Here is an 11616-nt window from a genome sequence, read left to right on the forward strand (position 1 = left end):
AAAATACAAAGGATGTAAAAAATCATGTCCGCGTGGAAAATGGAGCAAGTCAAGGACCTGGTTTTGTGACCAATCGCAGCTCAACACATCGACAGAAATTCCCGCTGGTGACAATATATGAAGAGAAAAAGGTGTTGCACGAAACATTCACTGTTGTGTTGACGTTGAAGGACTCAACAACGACAATGAGGACGTTTGTAAGTTGCCCGTTCTTTATTTTTTAATTAATTATGTTGATATTCCAATCTAACCCGTTCGCGGCGTTCGCGTTAGAAGAAATTTATGGAATGCTATCTGGACCTATTAAGAATGATATTGTGAGAAAATTTCCTGGTGGAACTTTTCTCAACAATATCAAATATATATTGTAAATATATATTGTGGACTTTGGAGAAATAAACCGTATTTTATTATAATTACGCTGAATTGGAAAAAGGGTCGTCTTGCCCAAGACACTTACCGCAGGTGCTGGTGTGTTGACTTGGATATAGTTTGAAATGGTAGGGCAAGTTAAATAGTTCACACTTGACGGGAATTGTATGTGATGAAATTTTAAAACTATAACCCCGCACCTGCGAAAACTTTCTTTGTGGTTTTATAATTTAAATTGTTATAATCAAAATGTTAAAATCAAATAATACTGATCCAAATATTTAAACCAGCCCGTTGGCTCCCATTTTTAAAGCGGTCTTCATAGTGTAAATATAAATGGGAGATATTTGAGCATTTTGGAGATCTATATTATGTATTATACTGTACTGACTGCTCAATGTCAGAGATTGCAAGAGATAGTTAATTTAGTGACTCGAAATGCTCAAATAGCTAAACGAGCTAGGAGGTGCACCGGCGCCGACTCTCCACTCGCTAGATTTCGCACAAATATAGAGGTTCTAAAGAATAAAAAGTGAATTTTAAACGGTATCGTGTTGCTTCAAATGTATCGCAACTGTGAGGTAGATTTATCTTTTCATTTTAGGTAATATAAATTTTGCAGTTGAATTTCTATCAGCAAACAGCAAATCTCCACCATATTAAAAAATACAATCCAATACAAACCAAAATTAAAATACAATTTACAAATTCAAGATATTGTGTATTATTACCTTATGTAATATTATGTTATTTAATAGTTAATTATTGGCATTCTTTTTTAGGTACTATTGGCCGCATTTGGTCTTTTATTGGTCGCGGTCACGATTGAAGCTCAAGACAGCCTAAAGGGTAAAATTAAAGCAGCCGGGAAGAAACCAAAGCAGCTAAAGAAGGGGCCAAAGTCCGGATCACCTCAAAGCAATGCTGGAATAGCAGAGCAAGCAGGGGTTGGACAAATCCAAAACGGACCTCAAAACGAAGGCAATGGACCAGAACAGAGTTATGGACTGGACCAAGGCAGTGGACAAGATGTTGGACAAGGTGGTGGACAAAGTCAAGATGGCTTACAAAGTGGTGGACCAGGTCACGGTAGTGGTGGACGAGAAAGCGGACGAAGTAAAAACGGTAGAAAAGGAAAAGGCGGTAAACCAGGTCAAGACGGTGGACAAGGCCAAAATGGTGAACAAGGACAGGGCGGAGGACAAGGCAATGAACCACAGGACCCAGGACAAGGTGGCAGACCAAGTAAAGGTAGTGGTGGACGAGGAATCGGACGAAGTAAAAACGGTGGAAAAGGAAAAGGCGGTAAACCAGGTCAAGACGGTGGACAAGGCCAAAATGGTGAACAAGGACAGGGCGGAGGACAAGGCAATGAACCACAGGACCCAGGTCACGGTGGCAGACCAAGTAAAGGAAGTAGTGGTGGACGAGGAAGCGGACGAAGTAAAAATGGTGGAAAAGGAAGAGGCGGTAGACCAGGTCAAGACGGTGGACAAGGCCAAAATGGTGAACGAGGACAGGGCGGAGGACAAGGCAATGAACCACAGGACCCGGAAATGACCGGAAATGAGGACCAGAACGTTGACAGCGGACTTAGTCAACGCCAGGCAGGGACTCCAGGAAAGCAGTGAAGATCCTCAGGAGACAATTAATTCAAAATCCAATGGCCGATCTGGTACAAAATTTCAGAATATTAAAAGAATTGGCAAAAATGGAAAAGGACCTGCTGCAGGTTAATGCTCGAGATTTGACCAGAATGTAACTCACACAGAAATAAAAATTAGCTCAAATTCGAAAAAAATCGTGTATAATATTTGAAATAATTTTTGCCCTGATTTATAGATATATACATTATAGAATAAAATCAGGAAATAGCACGAAAGTTAAAGATGGGATTGGTTGATAAGATTATTTGACGCATAAAAATCTAAAAGGTTTTGCAGTAGACTCTTTTTGCTTTCCTTACCATGAAAACGATTGAAAAAAGGACGGTTTCAACATCAAGAAACACGATAACTGTAGACACTATCAATTAAGTAATAATTAATCTCTTGTTGAACTCTTCGCTTCAGGAAAATCTGTAATGTTTTATAAATCCAGCCAAATTAAATAACTGAACTCGTAATAGCGGGCTGGTGCTCATATGAGGCTTTTAGCGTTATAATAAATTTATAAAATTTGCAATTCATCAGTTAGCTTAACGTTGTGGGAAAGAAAATAGACGCCAAAATTATACCCCCATGTAATAAAAGATTGTAAAACAAGGGAGTCCAGAGGCATAAAATTAACTTGAAATAAATGAACGCATATTATATGAACAATGTACAAACTTAAGGCCAAACAAATGCTTCTAAATGTAGAGGTATATAGTTGAGCTAGTATTTAGAACTATTTTTTTTCGTAGCACGTGGAGGTTTTTGACTGTTGCAATCAAACACAGTCTTATATATGGATTACCCAAACTATTGGTGTATATGAACAGCAAGGAGAGGGCTGAATTGCTGGCCCTTTCAGAGAACAAAAAATGAGGTTTCTTGAGTTGGCAATTAAAAAAATTCACTTGGATGAGCTCCATGCCTGCGCAGGCACAAAAAACATCCATTTTTGGGTAACTGTGACAAAAGACTGAAGAATATGTGTTAGCCTCTTCCTCTGGCGCTCTTTTCACTTTCTCTTTCGAGTGAAATATTTTCGGTCTGCTTTTGTATTTGTTCCAATTTTTTGAGGGGCACGTGTAGTCTTACTTGATTGCAAAATTAATAACAGCAGGTGACCCTATTTTCCACAGTTGGAAAGTTTTGATGCGTGGAAACCCACGTCATTTGCAATTCATGGAAAAGTGGCCGCAGGTAATTAATTTCCCATTTTCCCATAGGGTTTGAAAGCGACAAGGACAATAGAGAACCAATTACAACGTAGCACGAGAGCAAAAATCGAACGCTGAAGGGGGGTAAAGCATATATAAATCCAACTGACCAACAAACTAAAGCTACTTTTATTGCAGAGGTTGAATTACTGCTGGAATGAGGACTCTTGTAAGTTTAAACTCTTTCATGTGTGCTGGATAACTGCATATTTGTATCATTATGTTTATCAAAGTATTTTATCTCTATAAACTGTAAAAACTTTGTTGGAATTGCCACAATAATTGCGAGTGCCCTCACTGTCCTCATTAAAAAGCAAATGTTGAAATTTTAACTTTTGTTAACTCACTTTTTTCTTCCTGTTATATACCTGTTCATGTGAGCAATGCAATTTTTAAATATGTCAAGCGAAAATGTTACTGCGATCAAATATTCTGCAATATTTAATGCTTGTATCCAATTGGGCCGTAAAATTTTTCGATGCTAAATTAAACAATTAAATCACAGGTGCTTTTCGTGGCCATAGGCCTCTTGGTCACAGCCGCTTTGATTGAGGCTGCACCCCCAAAAAAGCCTGGTAAAAATCAACCGAAAAAAGACGAGCCTGCTAACCCAGAAAAGGGGGATAAATCGAAGGGCAACTCAGGAAGTGATCCATCAGCTGAACCAACCTCAGGTGGAGATGCAAAGCCGGATGATAAAGTCGCAGATTCTGGAAGCAACGACAAACGTGAAAAGGGAAAAAAGGAGAGAAACCCCGATGACGTTAATGGAAATTCCCCACAATCAGACAGTGAAGTAGCTCCTCCAGGTAACGAAGGTGCTCCAGGCAAGGTTGGCGGAAAGACCAAGGGCAAGAAATCAGAAAATAAGAATGAAAGTGACCAACCGAAGAAACCTGAGAATGACAAGGCTGTAGTAGACAAAAATGAAAGCGGGGTTGGCTTGAACAAGCCAAAGAATGGCGACAAATCAAAAGAAGCTGGTAATACGAAGGCAAAGGTTAGCGAGGACCCCAACTCCAGCAAGAAAGGGCAGAATGGAGAAGCTAACAAACTAAAGAATAATAAAAAGAAGCCTACACAAAAGAAGACCAAAGCTAACTGAAGTGTGATTTTCCAATAAACTTGGTTGAATTCAATAGATAAGACCTAATTTTCATTTAATCATAAAACACGACTGTAGCTTTAAAGTAACTACTGTAAATACATAATTAACTTACTTCAATTGTCCCCTCCCCTAGATATAAAAACGATCGAATAATGAATAAATGTTATATTGCTTTCATGTACAGTCAGTTAGAGAAGTTGATGAACAAGGAATGAAAATTGTTGAGTGCTGGAGATGAATGGTAACCATCAAGGATCGCAGCACAAAAATTATTATAAAACACGTAAACAAATCTCTCAAATGCGCATCAAGGAATCATTCTATTACTCTTTGCTGTTGATACATTCAATACGATTATCAGCCCTTGATATTACAGACAAAATTGCAAGCAAATCCACCTGCATAAAATTCATGTAATATTGAAATAAAATTCAACTCACTTCAGGGATATGAACCTAAAAGTTACTGATTCTTGATTAGCTTCTCAATATCATAGTTATTTCAGAAGAAACCGGAAACATAATTATGTAGAGCTGGGATGTGTGCAAGCTTGAGAAATCAAACATTTTAGAGGTATCTGAATTAATTTTTTAACCTCTGCTCAGCACATCCCGTGGGCTATGAGATCACCTGGCCCCAATAACACCGCCAAGTGGATAACCTGGGGCCCGAGTGGCCGCAGAGGAGCTTGGACCCAATCGTGGCCATCTTTTCGCCTTTCGCACTGAAGTCTGTAATTGAAACGCCAGACATTTGTCCCTAAAGCGGTTGGAAAGGTGCGTATACCAGCAAGTGGCGAGTCGGCACTGGTGCGCCTCCCAGCACGTTAAGCTATTTGAGCATTTTGAGCATCACCTTTTGCAATCTCTGACATAGGGCAGCCAGTGATAGACCCTAGAAATGCTTAAATATCTCCCACTGCTTTGAAACTCCTGAGAATGCCTTAACAATGCGAGCCAATGGGCTGGTTGTCAACTTATGAAATAAGACGACCATCTTTGAGATATGAAAGGAGTATGAAGAAACACTACAAATTTTAAAATAAAAAAGTATTTTTAATAAATTAAAATGTTTTTCATCATATTTACTTGATGGGTGCGTTTTTCAGAGTCTTGCATGTCAGTTTTCCGCGCCTACTGATCAGTAGATTTCCCTGCCATTCAGCCTCCATGTTTCCATTAGTTTTCAAATCAGCCTTCAAGTAAAACCATATATAAGAGACATTGGCTACCAAGGGGGAAACACTATACCTGTAGCTTTTCCCACACTTTCTTCTTTGGGTTGAGACATTCATCAGGTGCTCCAAGTTCATAGCCTTCAACGCTGATTTTGTCGCCTGGCTCTGAGTCTTTGGGAGGCATCAAAGGCTCAACAGCCTTTGGATCGTCACTGAAATCAACATTGTTCGTAACAGGAAAAAGTTTTTTAAGTTGGACTTACACTGAGGCGCACAGAACCATACCGCATGATTCGACTCCTCGCATCTTTGCTGGCTTCAAATTGCACAAAACAACCACCATCCGGTTTTGCATTTCCTTAATGGGGACAAAATTGACAAGTCCACTTACAATGGTGCGAGGTTCAGCGTCACCTAAAATTTTTATAGTTAAAATATAACTCTGTGAATATATGAAATTACAAGGTTACGCACCAACATTAATTTTCTCAACATAGAGAGCTTCAGCATCAGGGTGCTTGTAAACCTCCACAATTTTCCCCACTCTGATGTCCAGCCTGTGAGGAGCAATTTCATCTCCACCACCAGCAGCGGCACCACCCTCTTAAAATATAAGCGTCAGTTTGTTATTTTACATTTTAAAAATTTAATCTTATATATTATAAGCACTGTAAATTTTATTGATAGACCTTTCAGCCTTCAACTGTTAGAAGGTAGCAATATAAGCAAAACTTTAACTGATGTTCCTTAAATTAAGCATCACAAATTGAAATTCGAAATCATAAAGGTTCTTAAACAAATGAAAATATTTAGATTGGACCCTTACTTTTGCTGACGGCTGGGTAGGCAGCCTGAACTAACTTCTTGAGTTCAGGGCTCTCAAACGCTTTCCTAATTGGGTCAAGCAGCTTATTGAGCTCAGCCTCGACGGACGCCTTCAAGTCCCCTGGATGAACTTCCAGCTTGGTGAAAGCAGTTTCCAGAGATTCGTAATTGTTGTAAACAACATCTCCTCCATTTTCCGGCGCTCGATTAATTTTGAAACCTTGGCCAGGCTTGTAAATGGAAAAGAGGACATGTTTGACAAAGGACAAAACTCCATTTCTATCAACGTTGCCAGGCTCACAGAAGGCTCTCTTCAGCTTTTTCTTGATGTTTGCTGGAGATTCAAGGATGTCGATCTTGCTGTCCTCCTCAGACGAACTCATTTTGTCACCAGTCAGTCCAGGAACTGAGCAGTTTACAATGCTATTAAAGCTAGTTGGTTCTATGGCTTTGTATTCATACCCATGGGATTCATCAGATGGATCCGCTTGGCGTATCCAAGCTGAGGCAGGTACTTCTCCGAAAAGGTGAAAATTTTGCGTTGATCTACACCACCAAACTGGGCGTCCACTTTCAAGTATTGCTCATCCAATGCTTGAAGTCCTAATGTTCAATGGTTAATTAATGTTACTCATTTAAAACTAATTCCCACCAACCAGGATAAAGAAGGCCAGAGAGCAGAGGATGATCAACCTGCTTTACAACCTCAGCTCCAGCCTTTTTGGCATCATGTTCAGTAATAACCGAGCTCAGTCTGTACACATCCAGCGTGTACTCTCTGGAAATTTATTTGCATTATTGTGACTCCTCAAATTATTTTAAAACAAACTTTGATAGTTGGTAGTCTGTTCCTCGGACAAATTCCAGCTTGTCCAGTGGGACGTCAATGGACTTCAACATTTCTTTGATTACAATCTCATAATAATCAGTTCGTCGAGCCAACAGTTCCCATGGCGCTTTCATGTTATCCAAGTAAGCGTGCAAATCGGCAAAGAGAATGGTTACCTGCAAAATGTTGAATTAATTACAATGTTAATATTTATAGTGTTAAAAATATTAAGCACTAAAAGAGTCTGTTAATGAATGATGACTGAATTAAATAAATTAAAAATGTGATTTGTTTAACTATCTTGTGTTTAACCTCCAGTTAAATTTTATGATACATACTAATAGCAATGAATGAACTATAATAATTTGATATAAAAATAATCAAAAAATTACTATCAGACCACAGTGGGACACTCTTATAAATTTGGCAACATGAGCAGATTTGAGATACAATAGAGAAATAAACAACTCTTTGATAAAGAAAACTATAAAGTCATTTTCATTTTTACAATGCTGACATTTTTTTACTACAAGAGAAACCTACTTTGCAGTCAGCCCTAAGAAAGTCAGCGATCTTGGACATAGGCACAAAGTAAGCGATGTGTGGTTTGCCTGTTGTGGCCGTGCCCCAGTAGATACTGAACTCCTTGTCTGGATTCTTCAGCAGCTCAACCATCTTGTCCTCGCCAAGGACCTCCTGCAGATTGCGGCTGATCAGGTTTTTCCGTTCCTCCCAGCTAAGACTCATTTTAGCGGCCTGCAGAATATAACTTTTGTATTAAAACACAAAATAATTATTTTTAGAGTCAAAGACCTTTTTACTGTTAGGGCAATTAGTTGTGGCTGATAGAAAAGAAAGCCGTTCGACAGCAGAGAAGCTAGAAATGTGCTTGTACCAACGCTTTAGGTGCGGGAAATCGTTGGGAGGACACCTAACCAGTTGGTCGAAAGTCGAACAGTCATCCTGACTGGGAAAGTGTCCGGAAATGTAGCTTTGCTCGGCTAAAATTGAATCGAGCGCCGCAAGGTCCAACATTAGCAATCTGGGAAAGGAGAAAAGCACCATCACCAAAAGAGAGAAGATGAAGCGATATCAAGCAGGAAGAGCAATTTTTTGTAGAAAAACACACGCACCTTCACGAAGTAAAACTTTTTTACAAATAAAAGCTTTCAGCAATGTTTTGAACAGCTTGCATCAACTTGCCCTCGTGGTTTGCGGTATCGTGGCAAAAGGCACAAGAAAACAACTCTCATTGAACGCATGCGCTCTAATTTAGCCACGCCCTCCTTGTTTGAATAATCTCATTTCAAAAGGCTTTGATACAGAAGAGGGCCGATAATGAATTTCTCAGAACCGAATAATTTACATTTATAATTGCCTTCCTCTTGGAACAGTAATTTATTTGTTACTAAGCTGTGCCCACGGGCATTTTAATTTAGTCATAAAAATCGTTTGAAGTAGGATATTTGACACACGCTCTCATTCATTTTTTAGCTATCCTATTAATTTCTCCTGCAGTAATTTTAAATTAAATTCTGCTATTAACTTTTCTCCATCACAAAAACTATAGAGTTCGGAAATTCTAATGAACATTTTATTTTTTATTTACAGCAAAATGTTGTTCGCTAATTTCTCGTGGTCATAAAACACTGCTTTTACTTGCCGCCCTCCAAAGAATCTTCCATTTAAATCGACGACAGCTAAATATAATAAAATTTGAATTCTGTTAGACTGGTACGGTTTTAACTTACCTTTAATTGCAGATTCCATGCGCTTGAACTCAACGTAAATCTGTACTGCCTCCTCAGGCACCACGTTGGGAATTTCCTTAATGACTACTTTAACTACATCGCCGTACTTAGTGATGCATTCGTCTTTAACCTCAGGTTCCAAATCCGCATCAACCTCACCAGGACCAACCATATTCTAGATCAAAATAATCAAGTAGTAGAATTTTTTAATTAAAAACAAGCAATTCTATAGCTAAGTTCTATGACATTTAAAATTGTCTAGAAATTTATGGTATGCAAAAACATTATGATTAATTTTTTCCTTTAATATTATAAAATTATTGATGGTTTAATAAAGTTTTCGATTTTTCTTGAGTGCCGTTGAACGCCAAGAATCACTATGGGAAATGTATGGATTACCCTGAGCAAGACAGCTTTTGAAGGGTTCCTCATCATTTCTGTGATGTTGACATCGTCGGCAGTAACCCCCGATGGGGCTGAAGGAGCAGGGGGCGGAGGAGGCGCAAACAGATTCGGCGGTGGTGGCGAAGCAGGGGCGCCGCCAAAGAGTGTGCTGACAGGCGGGGGCTCGTGCACTATCCTGCCGCCTCTCTTGCTCGTTTTCTCCACCTGAAGCGCCGTTGAAATTCCTTGCTCCTGTCTACCGAGTCCTTGACCCTCCTGTTAAAGGAAAATTTGGGAAAATTACTGAATGAAAGCTTAGTAACACACAGTAAAATTAAACTAGAAAAAAAATAGGGAGATCAAGCTTGTTTTTGTCATTGGCGGTTTGGGTGTTTAAATATTTCTTTCCCAATTGTTTTTCTAACTATCAGTGTCATATAAACACGTGTTAACATCTAACGATACTGGTTTGGTAAATAAATTTGAATATTTTTGTTGACATTAAGGCAGCTTCCTCGGTGCATCGCGAGCTGTTTATACTTCTGTAATTCTACAGAAATTTCATGCTTAACTAGTTTCTGACATTTGCTGTGGAAATACAGAAACATTAAAAGATCACTTAATTATGAAACAGCCTTTAATTTCAAGAGAAAATTAAACAACCTCAAGTGCATCTGACTTCAATCGCATCTGCAAGTAATTTTTTAAAAATTTTATAATTTCTCCATCAATCACGCGAAATCGCATTGAAATTTGTTAATCGTTAAACTAAAAGAGAAAAGTACCCCTAATATTTTTCCTATATCCTTGTACTCAAGTCATTTGATTCAACCGACATTGGCATTTCAGCTGTTTGACTTAAAACCAGTTAGAAGACTTCATTGATTTATAATTATTTATTGCTAAGGTTGGAAACTAGGGGATATAAAAGATGCGGTACCTTATAACCAAATTTCGCCATGATTTTAGCGGCCACGGACCCGCCTTCGAAGGTATTGCCTGCACTCTTTGGTGTGGAAAGCGCTCTAGGAGGGCTTTGCTTTTCTTGAAGGGATGGAGGGGGCGCAATCGCAGCCCCACCACCTCTTTGAATCCTTGGTTTAGGACTCTCTTCCTCTTCCTCATCGCTTTCCCGCTTGCCACCAAAGCCTTTAAACCGCTTTGTGTCCTCTCCGTATCTGTTTGAGCTGGTAGACCAAGCAATTAAACTAATTTCCAGGTAGCTGATTATTACCCATTTCGTTTTGTGTCGTCCCTATTGCTGCCCCCACCACTGTTGCTTTTGCTTTTCCACTTTCCTCGCTCCTCATCGTTCTCTCGACTTTTTCTCTCTTTCATATCTGCAGCAGACACTTGTGGTTTAAAAAAGCAATATTTCAGCTATTTTAATACAACCTTGGACAACATTTTCGTAATCATTTGGCCACATAGGATCATACTCGTCGTCCCAATTCCACTCAAGTTCATTACTGGCCGTTTTAGGAATGTGGCTCATTGAGGTGATGGGAAGGACATGTTTTCGACTATCCTGTAGGTTTTTTTAAATATTCATTTAAATCATCTGAAACTCTGAAGCCAAATGCAGTACATTGTGAAAACCAGACACGTGAATGGGTCTCTTCTCTATTTTCACATCACCGGGGGTCGATTTCGCTTTTTTCAAGTTGATTACAGGCGCAAGTGTGGGTGGGGGCTTCTTCAGAGGGTCTTTTTTCGTCTGGTTAACTAACTGTAAATAAATTCAATAAATTAATAATCCTTTCCAGATCAATTTTTTATTAAGGTGAATGGTAAAATTGTATAGAAACTAAAATATCATGCAACTTACAGACTTTTCCAAAAAGGGTTTTGACAACTCCTATATTAAAGTGTAAAATTTTAAAAGAGTGAAAAAGCAATAATATTTTAGCACTACAGCTAAGGTTAAGGTCTTAGTCTTAGAGGTGTCTACCAGGGATGGTGCACTCGACTTTTGTTTGAGCTGCAACTGCGACTGCATCAGTTTTATTCCTGAAGACCAGCCGGCCACCTGGTCCGTCTTGTCCTTCATCATCCCATCGTCGTCGTCGTACAGAGACATTATCTGGTCTGTGTTTAGCACAGTTAATTTTTTTTTAAAATCGATCCAATTTCAACTGAGAAACTAACAAAAATAACAGGAGAAATGCAAACGAGGCAACCTGTGTTGCTGGGCTGCTTACTGCTTGGCTTGCTGATCTACTGTGGATGTTGATCAAAACAAATAAAACAGTCTAGCCAACGTGATTGTACAAACCTTTTTGCTCTTTGGAGAATATTTTCATA

At 39.0% G+C, this 11616-nt stretch overlaps 4 protein-coding genes across 4 annotated transcripts; 2 read left to right on the forward strand and 2 right to left on the reverse strand.

Annotated features, from left to right (window-relative positions):
- Nucleotides 1–94: 94 nt before the first annotated feature.
- On the forward strand, nt 95–2173 carry LOC135941000 (uncharacterized). The gene is made up of 2 exons (XM_065486194.1): nt 95–197; nt 1155–2173. Exon 2 carries the CDS (start codon nt 1357–1359, stop codon nt 1930–1932), a length of 576 nt encoding a protein of 191 aa, XP_065342266.1. The 5' UTR covers nt 95–197; nt 1155–1356; the 3' UTR covers nt 1933–2173.
- A 1153-nt stretch (nt 2174–3326) lies between these two features.
- Nucleotides 3327–4384, forward strand: LOC135940999 (sporozoite surface protein 2-like). Its single transcript, XM_065486193.1, has 2 exons — nt 3327–3407; nt 3744–4384. The coding sequence occupies exons 1-2, from the start codon at nt 3396–3398 to the stop codon at nt 4341–4343; spliced, it is 612 nt and encodes a 203-aa protein (XP_065342265.1). The 5' UTR covers nt 3327–3395; the 3' UTR covers nt 4344–4384.
- Nucleotides 4385–5380: 996 nt separating this feature from the next.
- Nucleotides 5381–8405, reverse strand: TyrRS (Tyrosyl-tRNA synthetase). The gene is made up of 11 exons (XM_065486180.1): nt 8311–8405; nt 7991–8219; nt 7721–7933; nt 7178–7353; nt 7005–7126; nt 6811–6951; nt 6350–6754; nt 5998–6126; nt 5787–5937; nt 5597–5735; nt 5381–5541 (listed from the first exon to the last, which is right to left on the reverse strand). Exons 2-11 carry the CDS (start codon nt 8210–8212, stop codon nt 5431–5433), a joined length of 1809 nt encoding a protein of 602 aa, XP_065342252.1. The 5' UTR covers nt 8213–8219; nt 8311–8405; the 3' UTR covers nt 5381–5430.
- A 344-nt stretch (nt 8406–8749) lies between these two features.
- Nucleotides 8750–11502, reverse strand: Spf45 (splicing factor 45). Its single transcript, XM_065486192.1, has 9 exons — nt 11461–11502; nt 11264–11400; nt 10901–11041; nt 10708–10840; nt 10547–10652; nt 10253–10499; nt 9328–9588; nt 8929–9103; nt 8750–8877 (listed from the first exon to the last, which is right to left on the reverse strand). The coding sequence occupies exons 2-9, from the start codon at nt 11390–11392 to the stop codon at nt 8783–8785; spliced, it is 1287 nt and encodes a 428-aa protein (XP_065342264.1). The 5' UTR covers nt 11393–11400; nt 11461–11502; the 3' UTR covers nt 8750–8782.
- Nucleotides 11503–11616: the final 114 nt, after the last annotated feature.

Source organism: Cloeon dipterum, chromosome 3, assembly GCF_949628265.1.
Source record: "Cloeon dipterum chromosome 3, ieCloDipt1.1, whole genome shotgun sequence".
Lineage (NCBI taxonomy): Eukaryota > Metazoa > Arthropoda > Insecta > Ephemeroptera > Baetidae > Cloeon > Cloeon dipterum.